This window comes from Saccostrea echinata, unplaced genomic scaffold (genome assembly GCF_033153115.1).
Source record: "Saccostrea echinata isolate AGI-Se365-2 ecotype Australia unplaced genomic scaffold, CSIRO_AGI_Sech_v1 ptg000044l, whole genome shotgun sequence".
Lineage (NCBI taxonomy): Eukaryota > Metazoa > Mollusca > Bivalvia > Ostreida > Ostreidae > Saccostrea > Saccostrea echinata.
In genome coordinates, this window is record NW_026889793.1 from 115,479 (window position 1) to 135,855 (window position 20,377).

A 20,377-nucleotide genomic window follows, 5' to 3' on the forward strand; every position below is an offset into this window, starting at 1 on the left:
CGTCAAATTTTGAATAATTTTTTGATAGATAATTTGAGGTTTTGTACTGAAATATATCATAGTATTAGAAATATAATTAATTAAAATTGGCTAACGAAATCCAGCAACTAGCAATATATCGCAAGACTTGATCCTTTTAGTATATATACAATGTACATACATGTACGTCTCTGGAACTCCATTTTGCTGGGAGGAACACTTTTATAACAACTATACCTTAAATAATTTAAAAAGATTAATAAAGCAAATTAATTTCGAATCAATAAAGGAGAAAAATCTGCATATTAAACCGAAGGCGGACCTTTTATTATAGAGGCAGGCCGGACCTTATATGTTATCGTATTAGGTCCCCCCGGACCTTTAAACGAGGCGGACCAAATATTATGCGACACCGGCTCCAGCAGCAAGGCTGATCGCTAACATAATTTTTCGGTGGCGTGCGGTAATTTGTCTCCTCGTGGGTCTACAGACCAATTTGTATCGCTGGATGGAGATATATAACAGTACAATTCCCGACGTAACTCCTCCTGTTTGAAGAAGGAAAGAAAATACCTTGCACACTGCTCCATCTTTTGGGAGAACAAAGTAAAAATTTAGGAACAGAGAATAAGTGACTCCTGCTATCAGTGCACCAAGGTCCAGCTCCGCCAGAAACAAGATGAAGTAACGGTTGTCCGTCTGCATGTGCGAGCGAGATTTGTATACGAAAATTACAAGTAAATTTCCTACCACTCCAATGGTCAAATATAAGCATAGTATGACTGTATTAAGTAGACGATCCGAGGCAATTTGACTATTCCAGTCTTCGAGGTCTCCAACCATAGAACCATTGTAGGTCACGTTTGTTGTTACCCCGCTTTCATTCATGATCCTATGCAATGTCAGAGACGAATAAAATGAAATCCCGTTTACACCATATCTGATTAAAGCTTTTTTTTTTTCGTCGGAATGCGTAGAAAACTTTCCGGTATGCGCGGGGACCCACTGTGCATTATTGTTTACAACAAGTGTCCTTTTCCCGGAAATGACACAATACTGCTCAGAAGTTAAGATTATTAAGGCGAAAGTTTCATATCACACGACAAATTTCTACTTCAAATGATTTAAAAATAGAAACTAAAAAAAAAATTAACAAGAGGCGATTTGACGGTTATCTGAGTATCATGAGTTTCTCAGATATGACAACTTTGGTCTAACATGGAACTAAATCTCTGGTTTGGTAAGGACGGTATGATTTAAATCATATTCATGCAGCTTGTCTCCTAGAATTCATAGCGTAAAACTGCGAAGATAATATGTACAATACATAATACATTTCAATGTTTAACGGTTCAAACCCACCCTTTCTAGTTCCCTGGAGGATGAATTTTTTAAATAAAATTTTGTACAAGGTTAGCTGCTCATTATAATCATCCGAACAATTTGCTCACTAAATGTCCATGAGTAATGAAGTTTTTTAAAGATGTTACCAGTTTGCCTAATCTTAGCCAAACTCCGTGGCCTGCCTGATGTGTCGGGGTGTGGGGAGGGGTATGAATTACAATTTGGTATAGTGTCAAGCGTTCAATATAAACATGCAAACAGTAAATTTGTCTGCTAGATGTCTATTAGCGAAGATTTTCAATCTGAGGGTGTAATTTATTTCATATATATATCATTTACTCAGTCCCATCCTGAGCCTGAACTCTGGACCAAAGGGACAAGACTTTTCAAATTTGGTAAAAAAAAAAAAAAAAAAAAAAAAAAAATATATATATATATATATATATATATATATATATATATATATATATATATATATATATATATATATATATACTTACAATCACGTAATCAATTTTTCCCAAGTAGATAATCTTCAAAGAAAAAAACAACAACAAATAAACAAACAAATTTCAGATACAAGACCGACTTAGCCACATCCTCGGGTCTGAACCATAGGCCCGAAGTCACGACTTTTATTAGTTTGGAAGATGGTTAAGTCTTTATTATAACCATGCAAACAGTTTGCCTGCTAAATTCCAATGAATAAAGAGAAAACTTTCAAAAATATAATGTTTTTTCAATATATGATCAACTAAGCCCAACTCTATGACCTGAACTTTGGATTTAGGGCCAAAAATTAGGGGAAAGAATTTTTCCAACGAAAAAGAAACACTATCCATTTTAAAAATTTATTGCCAATCACTTACACTGAACATGTTAGCAAAAAGGCACAAATCACCAAAAAACATCGAATTATAATTATAACCATTAATCATGATATTTTTTTCATATAGCGGAATAGCATGTATAGTTACCATGCATGGTAACAGTTTATCTTAAAAGCTCTATTTTAAATAGCCGATGATAATGCAACATAACAAAAAGCTTATTAATAAGTTCCATTTTCACATATATAACACTAAAATGATGTTCAAAGTTTATTTCTAATGACAAGTGTACATAATGTGCATTTCGAACGAAATATCCATTCAATTACACTATATATCCATTATATACATGTATTAGATTATGGATTAACATAAAAGTTGTATGACTATAACAAATACAATGCAAGTATTTAAATTTTCCTGATTTAATCACAAAGCATAGGACTTCACACAAGTCACAAATGCTCAAATAACACAAAAACAAAAAGACGTGTACAAGTTAACCATGTTTCATTTATTATTTGATTAGATACCAAAAAAAAAAAAAAGAAAAAAAAAAAAATCCACTTCGATGAGCTATGCGTTTTAGTGAAGACATAGCGTATTCATAAAACCTTTTCAAGACATACAGAACCAAATAAAGTGTTCATGTCCAATTTATAAAACAATGGCTAAAATTCAGAAGAGTTTTAAGTAGATAGCCTACTGTAATATTACATGACTAGATGCAAGGTTTAACATAGACCGTTCTGCCTTTGTGCTATTTTTACGCTAAGTAGGAAGTATGTCACCTTTTCTGCGAGTACTCGACGTTGCTTTTCTGCGAAACAATCTACAAAGGGTTGACTGTATTCACCAATGTTTGATTTTTTTCCGCGTTTTTAAATACAACGGGTAACATGCTGCCACTTTATTTTAAAACTCTCTCTCTCTCTTTCAAATTTTTAAATTCAGCCATCAGGCAAGTTTTTATAGATAATTTCTCAGTTCAGTCCGGTCTGTGCGGGGCTTTGGTCATGGAAATAATTCACAAAGAAACAATTGCGGCAACAAATTTATAGATAGGAAATTTAATGTTTCATAAAAGAGTGAATACGTTTCTTTTTAATGTTGCAGTACCTATAAAAATCATGCAGGAATTTTACAACCATATAGCGCTAGTCTTAATTACAACAGCTCTCTGTGCGGTGGTAATGAGGTCTCAAGCACAACAGCGCTGTGTGCGTAGGTATGGGGAAGTCTCAAGCACAACAGCTCTCTGTGCGGTGGTAATGAGGTCTCAAGCACAACAGCTCTGTGCGTAGGTATGGGGAAGTCTCAAGCACAACAGCTCTCTGTGCGGTGGTAATGAGGTCTCAAGCACAACAGCTCTGTGTGCGTAGGTATGGGGAAGTCTCAAGCACAACAGCTCTGTGTTGGTGGTAATGAGAATTAAGCCTAAAGCACAGCAGCTCTGTGTGCGGATCAGGGTAGAATATGTTTAAAAATATATCCTTTGAAAATTATTAGAGAGGAGCTACAAATTCATGGAAATCCAACTTCCTCTTCCGCGTGGTATAAAGCAGGGGGCAAAAGATAAAAACAAATTACGGCAGCCTGTATTGCAGAGAAAAGGTAGGATTTTTATGCATAGGAAAGCAGTGTCAATTCACGGAAAAGGGGAACAACTTAATACATGTATCTGTACTTCCTTATTCGTTTATTAGCTGGTATGGCTCAATAAATTAATAAGGAATGTATACGAAAAAATAATTAAAATAGCTAGCATAAAGATTGAATTCCAAGAAATATATTTGTGTTCAGCAATGATCTGAACTACGATGGAATTGATCAAAGGACAAGGGGGTGGGTGGGGGTAAAAATAAATATTAATACATCTACACAAAATTTAAAATACATATACCAGAGCAAACGTAAAATAAATAATGCATTATTACACTAAAGGAATGCAACATAATTCAGAAAAATAGATACATGTATTTTGTCCCATAGTTTAATAATTCACAAGCATTTCCATAAAATCAAACGGTGTATGGCTACATTTTTCTCTAAACTTTATTTCAAAAGTACTAAAAATATTAGAATCTGATATATAACTGCAAATTTTTGCAGTAAAATAAATAATTTCACATTTTCCAGGTAGACTACTTATGGTGAAATGTTAAAATGCACATTAAAGGTACTGTTTAAAATTCCAAGAAATAAAAAAACATACAAATAAAGTTGAACATCATTATCTCGAAAAAACAGAATATGTCAAAGTGATTTGGAGGTCCAAACTACTTTTTCTGTATGTTTTTTTAACCTCGTTATCTCGAATCCTCGGACGTCTCAAAGGTTAATTTCAGTCCCAACAAGTTGGAGATATCTTGAAGTTTAATCTCAGTCCCGACGAGTTCGAGATAGCGAGGTTTCATATTTTCTTAGTATTTCATTTGAATGGTCCCTGACAATATCCAAGGATCAAGAGATCATTACACTGAAATATAAATAAATATAATTTACGTTTTCATCAAAAATAGAGACTTGAATATTATAGACAAATTACTGTTGAAGATTTAAAAATACAAAGAATCACATGTATAAAAGAGAGCTCAGGTCATACAATCATACATGTACTATGTTTGTTTGGCAGTGTAATATTGATATGTGTTAGTACTCAGTTACAGTTTGAATGGAAAGTTAAGAAAAAAATGTTTGTCCCCCTAATATACCCTGTAAAAGACGAAGATCAAAAATTTTAGCCGTTTCTAAGTTTGTTTAAAATAGCTCATCTTAAATTCTCATGCACCCCTGATTAATGTAAAGAAAAAAATAATTTGAAAAAATATATTTTGGACTTGGTTACAATTCTTTTTGTATAGCAGACTCTTGGTGATCAAATCAGTGAACCATTAAATCATAGAGAAAATCCATTCCTTATTATCAGAATGCCGTGTCTGTACATTCTGTCAAGTTTGAAAATTCTACGTTTTGAATTAAACCTCATGTACTTACCATTAATTATGGATATTAAGTCACTCAGTACATATAAAATATGAAATGACAGAATTCAGATTTTTTTTAAATTCAAAATTCATTTAAGTGGAATCTACATGTATTTCACATATATAGCAATCACTCTTTTGGGATGCATTTAAATAATCATAATATTAATCTTAATTATGATTATTAAATAATAATAACGATAAAAATTCTTTTCGAATAATTTAAATGATTAATAATTATAAGATATACACCTGAAATATTTTGTTCAACAAAAGTCATCATATGACAAAGTTTGAGAAGAAAAAATACTAAAAGAAAAATTAAAATCCAACTAAGAAATAGTTAAGAAACTAAGACAAATATTTCACATAAATTAAAGACTGACCTATAACTACTTTACAATACCTATCTTAGCAGGACAAAAAATATGAAGTTTTATTGAAAAAGTGTCATACAAACATACCAATGGTATTCCCAGTATCAGCTATTTACCGTGTAGTCCTGGTGTGTTGGTGTGTATGTGCATACTTCACAATGTCCCTATGAAGAACAGCAGTTGGGGGGGGGGGATTAAATAGCATATTAATCAGGTTTTAAAGACTGTTTCACAAAATATTATGCTGAACTGATTTTGTCTTGGTTTTGTACATTCCATCCAGTTGCATGTTTTTTGTTTTTTTTTTAATTTTAAATTTAAACCCTCTTTTGTTGACCTTGACTTGTAGAAAACATGCATTCTTGATGATCCTCCTTGCTTAGCTTCTCCCTCTTGTAACATTTTTCCAAGAAAATGCCTAGGAGATACATGTACATATATTAATTCCAAACTAAAACCAACAAACACTACTTTCACACATATCCCAGAACCCTCAGCTTGTTTCATCAAACAATAAATGCAATTATCCATCACAGATCCATAAGTCAAAAATGGCTCCACAGCACCGAGGACATTTCTATCCTAATATTCTCTAATCTACATAACAGTTGGCTAATATATGGCTTCATTATTCATCAAACTCGTTAGCCAGGAAGTGGGCAACAAAGGCAGCCCGCTTTATCTCCTCCTCCTTTTGTTTGGCTTTCTGGGCCGGGGAGGATATAGATCTTGCAAGGGTGTTGGGCGGGGGGCGTAGGAAGATTTCTCCAAATATAGAGGCTACAAAATACAAAAACACACAGGTTATAAATTTATCAAATTTAATACAAAGATATGTTACTATCAAGCTCTACAAGAAAGTCACATTACTAGTTATAAAATTTTAAAATGACTTTTAAAACAAGTATTATAATACATGTATTAAAATGATTAAGTTCTCAATTTGAAATAGTTTACACACTGTATTTGCTATAAACCTGTCACAAGAACTTTGTATTGCATAATTTTTATGAGTTTGTCTCCACTCAAAATTAAAGATCTTATGAATAATGACAGGAAATAAAACTTATACCATATTGTACAGAGAGAGTGGGAAAAATGTTGCAAGCAAATAAATATAATGCTACAAGTTGAGCTTTTTCAAAAAGCTTACCGTCTTTAGCAACAACCTTAAACAGTAAACTGACCTAAACCTATCAGGCCGTATAATTCTTGAACATTTCTTGGCTCTGTATTTCTTCATTAGTTTTTTTCAGACATAAGCTCTACCAAGTGAAACGTTAACAGATGCTCGGGTGTCTCCGTAAACTTCAACTCTGCTGCCTAGATCATTCGGCAAACCTCGGCTGATTCCGTCACCTCTGTGATATGTAGATGAGGTACGAATCGGTCGAGGTGTTGCCGAGTGCTGCCGAGATTAGGAAGACAGTGCAGAAGAAAGGGAAAAAGTATACATACAAGTTGTAAAGCTTGCATGCAATAAAAATCAATTCTGTTAACAATGAAAATATAGAAACGTTTTTTTGGTAATTGCTATAAAAAAAACGATCATGTTAAATCGAATTAACTAGTCCCAATTCCACTGTTCGTTTTGTCATATTTTTTTTACGATTGAAAATCATGAAAAATTGTTAAGTCCCACGAAAATTAGATCATCAGAAAATTATCTCCCTTGCCTTGAACAACATTTCAGCCAATGAAATAATTCAAAATTTTCTCATCATGCAATTTCTACCAATCACAAAAGAGAAGAAGTGCATAGTCCGACGACAGTAAAATACTTCAACTCTGTATACCGTCTTCCAAGGAAGACGGTAATAATCACACACAAATAAAGTCATGTGCAACATAAAAAAATTATTGAGTTCAAATCTAAAGTTTTCTTTTTCATTTATCATGCATCACCTTCACACTCACAAGTATACCCCCCCCCCCCCAAATACATACATACATATATATATATATATATATATATATATATATATATATATATATATATATATATATATATATATATTTGCATGTAATTTGCAATATGAATTCTCAAGAAGTTTCATAATTTTTTCTTTAACATGACTCTATATACAATAAACTCTTTCTGTGTGTATATTAATTTCTGTTTATTTGTAAGAATCAAATTTTATAGATTTTGAATAACAAATGTCCAAGGGACAATACTTGTTCATCAAAACAGAATTTCTACTGAATGTTACTAAGCTCTTTAAGCAGATACATGTAAATGCACAATGCAGGATAAAATAGAACAAGGGGTATGACTCATTATAGCTTCACTTACACAGTATGTTAATGTCTAGGTTGTTTTGTTGGGAATGGTTGAGGAGTTCCCTCAAGAATGCACATAAATAACGGAACAGGTTCTTGTGATGTTCTGGGATCTGGGAAATCACCTACAGAAGAAAAAAACAGACTGATACAAGCAGGTCAACATACCGAGAAAACTGCCTCTCTATATATACTTAAGTTTATAAAAAGAGTCAATATAAACATTTTGAAAAAAAAATTAAGTAAAATAAAAAAATATATTAAAGTTGTCAACATACCTGTTTACACACCATGTAGTTAGCGGAACATTCTAAACATCTATAGTAAACCCTGCTGGGAATGACTGGATCTGGGAGACATTCTAAAAATAGTAACAAGGCCTCGGCCACAGAATGAATACTGCCAGCTTATGGAAGATTAAGGAACTCTAAAATTTATATATATTTATAATCACTTACTTTTCAAAACATGTTATCAAAGACTAGGGGACCTGATGATTGTTATCTGTGAGTAAGACAAAGTCCCATAAAAATAGAGTGTTCAATAATACTGTAAATCACCTATTATTTGAACTTTATTTTCCCATAGATGCTTTGCTCAAGAAAATTTTTATGTTTAGTACTAACAATTATATACATGTGCAACAATTTCCAGGATTGGTGAAATTTTTATCTTGCTTACATGTATAAATACCAAATAATTTTCTCAAGATAATAAGGTGTTGCAAAAATTTGGTGATCTACAGTATACATTTGAAAGGGCAGTAATTCAGTCAAACCTCTATCTCGAATTCAATGGGACTGAGAAAAAACTTAAAGAATAAGTGTTTCGGAATTCCAAATCACTTCTGCATATCCATGATATTCAAGATATCAGTGTTTGAGATACCGAAGTTCAACTGTATTTACAAACACCTCAATAAAATTCTTACAAATCAAGTATAAATTATCCAAACTGTAGCTTTATATTTCAACATATCAAAGCGTACCATTTCCTGAAAACTATTTTTTTAAACATGAGGAATGAATAAGAGGCAAATTTGATGTGTTATGCCATGCTTGTTGTAGTTCTAAAAATTTTTTCTCTCAAATACATTCAAACCTTGTTATCTCAAACTTCATGGGACCAAGAAAATACTTCGAGATATCTGGGGTAAAATACTTAAGAAATAAGTGCTTGGGATTTCAAAATCAGTTCGACATATCCATGGTATTCAAAATACCAAAGTTCAACTGTATCACATATTCATCACTTTTTCATTCATTCATTCATTTTGATTTTCATTTGAAGGATACGGATCTTATCAGGTACACCTGTGTCTAGGCAATCTCTGATGGCCTGCAGCTCTTTAGTTAATCCTGCCTGTTGGAACAACTCACTCTGCAAGTAACAGATGAAAAGAAATTGAAAAAAGTACAAATGTTAGTATGTAAAAATAAGTTCTAATCAAACAGTAGTGTGAATGGTTTACACATTTCATGTGATTTTATTTCCTTTGAGACATGATTTTGTACAATTTTTCTGTGTATCTTTGGTACAATTGTAACGTAAGTGTTCAGTTAATCTCTTATCATTAGTGATTCAGCGATAGTCACCGACGATCAAAAAATTGTCATTGGAAGGTTGGCGATGCCGACAATCGATAGCGTAGCAGCAAAATCGATCGTCGCTTTATATATATATATATATATATATATATATATATATATATATATATATATATATATATATATATATATATATAAATTTATATGTAACTACTTTAAACATTATGCTAAATCTTAATATATATCTTTTTTTCATGTAGTGTTTCCTTTTTTCTTTTGTACAAAGAAGACACACTGCAGCTGATTAATTTTTAAATGTATCTTCCATGTGCACACATATAATGAATTCCTGTGTGTTCGCCTGTACTAAACGATGCATTTAACTACACTGACAGTGCCTGGGAAGGTCAAGCAACAGGTGGGGCCAATGGCCCCACTGTTCATAAAATGATGGGGCCATTTTGAAATTTAAGGGGCCGAGGGGAAATATATTGGGGCCATTCTAAAATAAATCATAGTATGATGCTATAGGATAATGCATATATATCTCTAACAACAAAATTTAGGAAAATTAAAAAGAAAAATGCGATAGAAATTGACAAGTCATATGACATTGACTAGTACAAATGATTTTTCCGTTTCTAAGAACTTCAGTCAATTGTCATCTAGATTCTAACCAGGGACCTATATACTAACAGGTCCCTGATTCTAACCAACTACTATTTAGAAAAAATATATTTAAACCAAAAGCACCTTTTTGAACGATGCCGATTTAGAGATCACGGGACAGGCAAAAATACATTGTAAGTGGACTTCGTTGAAAAGGTTTTTCACTGTAAGGTATATAAATTTTCCATGTGCGTGAATTTCGTAAAGCTGTGGTCAACCATCGAAAACGACTAGACAATTACGAATCGAACAACATGAAAAAAAAAATTGTTTCTTTGCCAGTCAATGTCAAAATGCCGAATGATGGTTCCAATTTTATTTTATAATACATCACAGATTCCATCTAACTTCGATGAAGAATACAGATAGCGCGGACTGCGATGAACTTACAATGTAAAAAAACATTTTGCGGGGCGCGCCGCATGGCGCTGCGCACCGTTATTTCATTGCGCCATTTTTCGACAGTATGCGCGTATGGCGCGGCCCCTTCCCAGGCCCTGCACTGAGTCAGTGAATGATTCATAAAAATCTAAATAAAATTCCCTTGTGTTAATGCAGGACATAATTCCTTTAAGCAACAAAAGAATTCATGATAAAACTATTAAAAGCACCACTCTTAAAAAAATTGTCTTTTAACCTGAATTTCCTCTGCTCTCACACTTGAAATGATATTTTCAATTTTCCACTCATATTTTGTCTATTACTTTTTACAGTTTAAACAGTTATAGGTCAGTCAGAAGTCATACACGAATCTACTGCTTTTTTTTTGATTATATAAAATGAATTCACAAGAAGTATTAATTAGTATTTTATTGTGCATACCAATATGCTGTGTGTACAGTTTCATAATTACATACTATTAAAATTCCATTTTATTGAATTGAAATTTAAGCAAGTGTTAATAGTTATAGTAAACTATCAGCAGATTCATTAAAACTTAAATATAGGCCAACAGGTATACTTATCAATTATTTAGACACTTGTGACTATAAGCACAATACAAGGCCTTTAATTATGTAAATATAAAGAAACACAAGAAATGTCCGATTATTTTCGATTATGAATCGAAATGGTGTTTCTGATTCGATTCGATAGTGTTTTTCTTCCGATTCTGAAACACTACTTATCATTGGTCTCCTACGAGGGAAACTGGAAGGGACTGTCTATGGGTTTCCTCTTCGTCTGTCCCTCTGTCTGTCAGTCTGTCCCACTGGGTTTTACACACTTTTTTTCTGCATGCTTGCAAATATTGAGCTGATTTCTTGATATGAAAGTCTGCCATGTTGAGTTTCAACTGCTTCAACAATTTCTTTAATGAATTTACAGCATTTAAAGTTTTTTAGAGAACAAGTATTTATTTGCCAGTAAGGGACTAGTATCGCTGATGCAATACTCCCAGAATGCTTTTTCAAGGTAAAACTTTCTTTTTCCATCATAAGCATTAATTTTGCAAAATTTAAATAAATGTAAATAAAGGTCTGGCACATGTACTTTACTGTAAATACAAAATGTAGTACAACAATGCAGAGCTCCATGTTACAGCTCATTATCATTCTTACACCATTACCCGTACTTCTTACATAAATCTATTGATTATTCAAAAATCTTCTATTATTTTTTATGACCTTGATCTTCATATTTTATACTTACTATGTACCTAAGTCGAAATCAAATGTATAAACTCATTATTTTCATTCGCTGTCCATGTCTGTAAGTGTTTACTGCTAACCATGCAATGACTTTTGCCACCCTCCCCCTCCCTCTTTCCAAGTAAAAATTCCACCGAAACAGTATTTTCACAAAAAAATTGTCTCCTTTAATTTCAAGTAATAAATCTTAAGATATTATATCATAGTCTACCTTGTCTCTCCCATAATGCCATATATGGTCAACAAGCCTCCATACTTCCTTAGGTACAGCATACAGTCTGCCTCCCTGTGTTAAATCTCTAGACATCAGACTGCCTGGCTGCTCCTGAAATATATTGAATTGCAAATTGAAATTCTTTGTTATAATTGATGAATTTGCAATTTGATTAATCTTAGACTCCATTTAATCACACTTGCTCAGATTCTAAGTAAATGGAATCCAGTTTTGAGTGTCCCATCAAAATGTTGAGTTGTAAGGGTCTCTCTAACTGAAAACATTAATGTACTCACTATCTCCATATTCAGCTTTTTGTAAGTTAAGAGTTTTTCTGATTGGTCAGTTTACTGTATAACACTAGTGCACTCACTATAAGAGTTTCTCTGATTGGTTTGTTTATTGTTTAATTAGTGCACTCATTATCTCTATCAGCTGATCTGTAAGAGCCTCTCTGATTGGTCTGTTTATCAATTAGTGTACTCACTATCTCTATCAACCGATCTGTAAGAGCCTCTCTGATTGGTCTGTTTATTGTTTAATTAGTGTACTCACTATCTCTATCAGCTAATCTGTAAGAGCCTCTCTGATTGGTCTGTTTATTGTTTATTTAGTGTACTCACTATCTCTATCAGCTGAGCTGTAAGAGCCTCTCTGATTGGTCTGTTTATTGTTTATTAGTGTACTCACTATCTCTATCAGCTGAGCTGTAAGAGTCTTATAATATTAGAATACTCACTATTTATATCAACTGAGCTGTGAGAGTCTCTCTGATTGGTGTGTTCATTGTATAATATTAGAGTACTTACTATCTCTATCAGCTGAGCTGTAGGAGTCTCTCTTATTGGTCCATGCATCTGAACGAGGGCCTCTAAGGAACAACCAAAGCTGGATGGGATGAAGTTTCCATTCACAGTTACCTACACATATGGTTAGGGAAGATAGACTCTGGTTTTAGAATCTTATTTGAAACTCTTTATTAGGTCTAGTGTCATGGTTATCTAGTAAGTCTTATAGAAAGGAGCTGTCATACTTACATATATAGGAATCATTCAAGAACAATATTCAAGGTAGATTTATATCATATGAGACCTATTCCAAAGTATCAGAATGTTCGGATGCCAATACTGATATTCAAATACAAGTGGAAAATATAGACTTCTTTTCTGACAGCCCCTCAAGTTAAACAGTAAACTAAATACATGTATATGCCTCACTATATAACTAGTTATAGTTTGAATTTGTTACTAATATAGCAAATGATAACATCACAACCCCTCCCCCTATTTAGTATATGTAGGTAATTATTTAAGGGAAATCATAAAAGGATTTTTTTTTAAATCACATTTGACAAAACATGTTTTATATATTACACAGTGGACACACAACAGGATTTAACTAAGCCAGTCAATTTTTCCACACACAATATACACAAAGGATACAAAGAAATCCTTTCCACCATTAAGATGTAGGACCAGGATATCATCTAACACGTGATTGGATGCATCTAATGCCGCTACACAAGTCTTTTCTACCAGCACGTCTAAATGGATTTCACAGCTTGATCCTACAACAAAACATTAAAGTTTGAATCTTTCTAGCTACATTTTGTACATGTATCTATAATCTTTTTCATTACTTAGAAATCATAACACTTTGAAAATGAAACTATGTAACCTTAGCCTCTACATGTAAGAATACTCAAATCATTAATTTTATAGCAGCTGCTAAATCTTATACATTGCATCATATTATCATTTTTCTATATTGATGTACAGCAAAAAAGACCCCACAGATATTTTTTTAAAGTAGATTTTTATTTCCGATCCCTAAATAATTTTTGTATTAATTTCAATTGGGCTTATCTCATATCTAAAAGGCAATTTGTAAAGTGAAATTTTTTTGTTGAGAATACAGTGGGATCTCCTTATTACGGTGACGGATTTATAAGATAGAGCGCTTTTTAGACGGTGGCTATTTATAGCCACAGGCTATTGCTGCTGGTCTGGGCTATGAATAAACAACAGTGTAAAAACACGGGGACCCTAGCAGCGATTTTTGCAGAGACAAAATAATGAAAGTGGAGTCGTTTCGATGTTCGAAAATAAAATGCACATGGTTCTCAAGTTATTTCAATGACATTTTGTTGATGGGCGCAAAGTTTAATTCCTGATATTTCCCGTTTTAATATTTCTCGCCTCATGAATATTCATTAAACTACACCGACTTAATGTTAATTCGAACAAAAACTGATTCGTATATAAGGAGTCAATTCGTATGCAAACCACAAAAGTCAATTCATACATAAAGTTTGTTGAGTATGAAACAAATGCAAAAAGTTAGTTCGTATACACGTCCTTTTTTACGTTGTGTAAATGTAAAATTTCAATAAAATTTATTAAAAGTAAAAAAAAAAAATCTGGGGGAAAAATATTTATGGATAATGGTTTCAAATTACACCTTACCATCTTAGGAAATAAAATAATTATTGTTAAACCAACACACTCTCGGCGGTTTCTTCGCTCTTGGATGTGTAACAAACACTTATTATACAAGATGTTCCCAATTTGGTATTCCCTAATTACGAAATACTCCATGCTTGGAATGCCTCAATCCCCAAATTTCTCCATTTCCGAAAATTCAGTTAACATGATTCGAGGACTGCGTATTCCTTGTTGCAGAACTGCATGTTTTATTTGAGACGTTTTGTGAAATTTTTATTCAATAATACTTATACAGTTTATTGAAATTTTGCGGTGTCTTTTGATGTATGGAATTTCTAGTATCTGTTGATGATACTATTAAAAAGATATATTTTCGGAATGGAAAAAAATCACGTCCTCTTAAAGTTTACATACATGTAAAAGAGAGTTGTTGAAGGCAGATACAATGCCATTTTGCAAAGTTAATTTCGGTTCTATCTAAAAACAAAAGTCATTGCCTAATTATCTCGGACACAAAAACTACTGAAAGGATGCTAATTTATCAAAGCTATAATTATAAGACTGTGACGAACAAAAGTTACCCACTCATATATTTCATTTGTATTTGAAAATTCTATCGTGACTCGAATAAAATTTACCCTTTAAAAAGTGTAAGAAAAAAAACTACACAAATGCATGTACATGAAATATTAGGATTTTCTTGCGAATTCAGTTGATTTAATTTAGGTCAGTCTTCTCCTACATGTGTTTTCAAAACTTCGTATTACGCAATGACTAGCGGGGTCAGTGCATATAAAGATACTAAGAGAAATAGAGGGTGAAAGATATTTTGTTATTCTGTTCTTTTTTCTTTTCTTTTCGAACAGTATATATATATATATATATATATACATATATATATATATATATATATATATATATATATATATATATATATATCAAACAAAAAGGTAAAACTACTGTACAATTCTTGAAGTCTTTCAACCTTATAGAAATACATGTAAGTAAATTACTGGAAATTTGGCAAAAATGGGGATCCAAAGATAAAGTCTATTTCATTATCTTTCAGCATATGATTTGTGTCGCACAATCTACAGTACATCGCCAAAAGTGATTCATCATTTCCCTTTTTACCATATATTTTAAGAAAAGTTAGTTTTTTTTTGTTTTTTTTTTTAAATATTGTGAGTTCAATTTAACTCCAGATTAGCAAAATTTGATAATTAACCACTGAGTATAAGAATTTAAATTATAAAATCACAATTTCTGTTTAACAACTTCAATTAATACATGTCCTCATCATACTGACGCAAATATAAAATAACTCATTAAATACATGTATTGTAAAAATTGCAACAAACGTTCATAATTTCCATATCATTTTACAGATTCTCATATTAATTTATTTAATTTAATTCATTCATGCCAGTGGCCGGTAATTAGAGCGTTTGCTCTAGATGTCAAGGAGTAAGGAGTCGATCCTTAGGTTGCGGGTTCGAATCCCACTGCGGGACGTGGAGACCGTTCCTTCAGATGAGACCGTTAAACTGGGGTCCTGTGGCGCAGTTAGTGCTGGCCAGAAAAAAGATCCCTCACTGCACAATGGCCCTGAGTGTTGAGTATAGATATAAAATTTGCAGCTCACCAATGGCAATGGTGGCGTCTCATTATGAGTGAAAAATTCCCGAGAGGGACGTTTTAATTAAAACAAACAACAATCAAACAAAATCATTCATGCCACCGTCTATAAGTACTCACAGTACTTTGATTACGTTGTAAATTCAAAGCACAAAACCATTTCTTTACAAATCTATACAAGAAAGGACCGTTTATTACGTTATCCAAAAATGCCGGGACTCGGTATTACGATGTAAAAATTTTGACCAAAAAAAAATTCCATCCGTGTTTATTCAGTATTGATCGATAATTGACACTTTAGGAGACGCTAAATAAACATTGGAACACCTGTTGTCTGACAAGGTGTGTTCACTACCAAACCTGTTAGGTGATTAGTGACGCTTGACTGATCACACTTTGACAGGTCAGGAAGAGAAGCCGTTGTTTCCAAGCCATTGATAAACTTTGAAAGTGTGCATATCTATAGCTTCTAGTTTATTTAATTATGTAAATTTACTTTATTTTTTAAAGGTTGGTTACCAAATAAAACTTATTTATAAAAGAAAACGTTGCATTTAATTGTGTTGATGCGTGTTTAATCCACTGTGTAACTACGTTCGCCATTACACGTGTTAATGGACAGCTTGGGTATCAAACATTATTTTTTTGGGGGAAAAAAACCCTCAGTCAAGTTTCAACAGCTTGGATAATGGCTTGGGCCAATTTAGAAGTGTTAACTGTTTTTTCAGTGAAGTTTTCATGAACGCATTGTCTACGTACACATGAAAGTGAAAGTAAAAGAAAATGGAGGGATCGCGGGAATGAATCCACATAGCCTATGTTTACTACAAAATATGATTGCTGCATTAGAAATAAAGCAAAAGGAGTTCAACAGCATGAAGAAATATGCATTTACAAGATAAGTTGTGAATAAATTAAAGTGTCAAAGTGTTTTAACTAAGATATTTAAGGTAGAACGGAAGAATAAAATACAATTCAATACACAGATAACATAGCCTTTCAAAACGATGTTTTAGTGAATTTTATTGGGAACTTTTATTACGTTGCCCTCGGTATTACGATATTTTACCGTGACAAAATGAACATCGTAATAACAAGACCGCACTGTATTGAAGATTTTCATGAATTCAGGGTTAACTTAAACTTATCTTTTAAGCAGTAAAAAAGGTTTAAACTGGCAATCAATGCTTCCAATCAATTTTGTTGGATTAAACAGCATCAACATTGGAGAATACTTTAGAAATATAAAGATATATTTAGGGACCAACTTGTAGATAATTTGACAAAATATCCAACATATGGATCATTACTTTTACAATTGTACTGTATGTACCTTTTTGGTTATTTTTAGTTTTCCCTTGTGACAGGTGTACATGTAACATATAATAATGATGTATATTTTTGTTTTTACTTGCATTGGCATTTGAAATAAATGCTCTTTTTCAATTCAAAGTATGTTGCTATTATCTTTTGGCAAAAAACAGAGCAGAGTAGATTCTGGTAGAAAAATGAAGAGAGGGTATTTGAAGTTAAAATAGACGATGGTATAATATGCAATACATGTAATTATAATTACCTGGGGTTACCACAGATTTGTATTACCTGGGGTTATCACAGATTTGTATGGTGAAATTTTGAGCCATGGTTGACAATAACTCTTCTCTTCTAGTTTGTTTATAAATTCAAACTCCACAGGAACCTGTTCAATGAAAATTACACATAAATTAATACAGTCATATTACAAATTTTAAAGCAACTCAAAGAAATACATGATTGTACATTGTACACTGTACATGTAGATTTACAGTGGTGTGAATCTATTTCTTGACATAAAGCATTGTGAAAGAGCTTCAGTCTTGAGATAAAAGAATTTTAAAGTTCTGTTGAATTAAACAGAATAAAGAGAATTGCTATCTTTAAAAATTCACAACATATTTTCAGTTTGCTTTACCCTTCTTTTTTTCTTTCATCTTGATTTCTGACTTAAAGACAAAATTAATACAAATCTCTGATGCCCCAAAATTCCACATTTTTTTTTTTTTGTTATTTGTTTTAATCTTGAAATTTCTGTAAACATTTTTACAAAAAACAAATCTTTGACTTTGAGGTTCTGAATTTTTTAGTTCATACCATAAAAAACTCCTTGAAGTACAAGTTTTAGAACCTTGTTCACAAAAATCAACCTTAAATTTCTATTTATAGTTATAGTAGCAATCTGTCCCATACCTGGCCTGTGCACCATTTATAGAAAATTTCCCCCTTACCTGGCCTGTGTTCTGTTTATAATGAATTTGTCCTTTACCTGGCAAATTTTCAATTTAATAGTGACCTTATCTTGCCTGAGTTCTATTTATAGTTCATTTGTCACTTACCTGACCTGTGTTACAGACAGTCAGAATTTCTGATCTCATCTCTATAAACATCACATCTTTAAACAGGAACTGTAAAAAATATGAATCAAAACTGATACTTTTTATGTTCCTTAAACATCATCCCATATATAGAGCTTAAATAACAGCATTAATTAATGATTTCTGTACATTTCCTTTTTTAGAATTAGAATAGTATTCTTTTGACTTTTTTTATTAATCTTGCTCAATTACATGTACATGTATCCTGCAATTCTCCTACCATTTTTGATTTGACTTGCACATACTGCATAAATAATACTTACACATACTGAGTATATCATTAAAAAAATCTACCTTCTTATAGAATATATTCTGTAAGTTATATAAATTATAGAAGATCTATTTCTTGTCTACATTTACTAATAATTAAAATGCACTGTTTTAAGTGTGTTGTAGATGTAATGCTCCGTCTAGTCTGAAATTAAGATACGCTTCAGTAATTTTGGATGTGATGTTGTGGACATAAACTCTGTATTGTCTATCTTGACTTAAGCATCTATTAATGACTTCAATCTTTGTACATCTTTTTTTCTTCAACTTGACTTGTAACTAATTTGAAGTTGAGAAATAAATTACTCAAGTTTTGTTCAACTTGACAGAGGGCTAGCTTGACCTTACCCCTGTTTTGTCTAATTTGACTTGAAATGTACAGTTTTACTTTGTGTAACTTGTTTTGAGACAAACCTGAATACGAGTTTACACTTACCTCTGTTTTGTCTAACTTGACTTGAGGTAGGTAGTCATTTTCTAGTCGGTCCAGCTTTTTCATTACGTCTTCATACACCTTATTGGATTTTTCTTTATCAATCACTTTTACCTACATAAAGAATTAATTTAGATTTAATTCATACAATGTAAATAACCTTTGTAATCAGTCTCAAACTGATGAAGAAGATAATATAAATGATAAAATAAATTTAAGATGATGCTAACAGTCTATCTAAAAACCTCAAAGGTATTCAGTAGGTGTTGCTAAATACAGTCTGTCTACAGCTGGGTGTTAAATACAACTTTATGAAAATGGAATATTAAAATCACAAAGGCAAAATTAATTCATTAACAAGTAATATATATCTACTGGAAAAACAGCTTTATTGCTAAAAATAACTACATTGTATTTGTAAAGTACATGCAATGACATTATAAAGAGCTGTTTCCTCATCCATAACTAAAAGTTTTCTTTTATCTTTAACGTGTTGATATATAAAACTTAACACAAACTATGCAGCCATTTCTTACATGAAGCAGGTCATAATAGCTGAAATACCTTATCAACAAGCAATATATCTGCCATCTCTATTACAATTCTCCCTAGATTTACATGATATTTCCTTCATTTTACTCAGAACAACCCAATCCATACAGAGTCACATTATTTCTATATCAAGATTAGCCTGATTGCAATAAGGAAATATAATCTGAATTCTGACTTCATACACAAGTTCCTTTAGTCCTGTACATGAAGTACTTTCTGGAAGTGTATTTCTGTGATCAGAAATAGTGTATATATCTATCAATGAGGACATTCCTGTCCAATAGAGGAATCAAGTAATAAGTAGAGTTAAGTGTGGGAATTGTCATTGATAATGAAGTGGTTACATTGGATCTACATCTACAGACCCACATCACAAGTGGGTCCTGAGTATGTGGACAGTGTTGGAATGCAGAGCAACGTTTCAGTCTTATAAATGGCTGTTTTCCTCAAAGTGTGGTGTATTTTGATAAAAACAAGGACACTGGCAATAGACCATAATTAATGTCTCATATGAAATTTGCAAACACTGATTTATTTTTTTCATAATACATGTATTAAAATGATAAGGCAAGAGTATTTTTATATAATTGAAATTTAAAATGTTTTTGAAAACAACCTTGGTAACATAATTGTTCACATGAAGTCCAGGTAGGGTTTTATTCAAAGAGCAATGCAAACTTACTGTAAAATCACGTATTTTCATGGGGTCAAATTTTCATGGATTGAGGAAAAAATATGGGTATGTGGGTA

The 20,377-nt window shown here is 32.3% G+C and overlaps 1 protein-coding gene across 1 annotated transcript in view; it reads right to left on the reverse strand.

The window, feature by feature from the left end:
- Nucleotides 1-5,431: 5,431 nt before the first annotated feature.
- Nucleotides 5,432-20,377, reverse strand: part of LOC133201499 (inositol polyphosphate 5-phosphatase OCRL-like) — a 34,582-nt gene continuing 19,636 nt past the window's right edge. Inside the window, exons 17-26 of the mRNA XM_061337296.1 lie at nt 19,079-19,189; nt 18,334-18,402; nt 17,564-17,660; nt 13,322-13,446; nt 12,689-12,799; nt 11,877-11,990; nt 9,096-9,180; nt 8,079-8,206; nt 7,814-7,925; nt 5,432-6,297 (exon numbers count right to left, since the gene is read on the reverse strand). Coding sequence (XP_061193280.1) covers nt 6,146-6,297; nt 7,814-7,925; nt 8,079-8,206; nt 9,096-9,180; nt 11,877-11,990; nt 12,689-12,799; nt 13,322-13,446; nt 17,564-17,660; nt 18,334-18,402; nt 19,079-19,189 — 1,104 coding nt within the window. The 3' untranslated portion in view covers nt 5,432-6,145. The remainder of the gene's footprint in view (nt 6,298-7,813; nt 7,926-8,078; nt 8,207-9,095; nt 9,181-11,876; nt 11,991-12,688; nt 12,800-13,321; nt 13,447-17,563; nt 17,661-18,333; nt 18,403-19,078; nt 19,190-20,377) is intronic.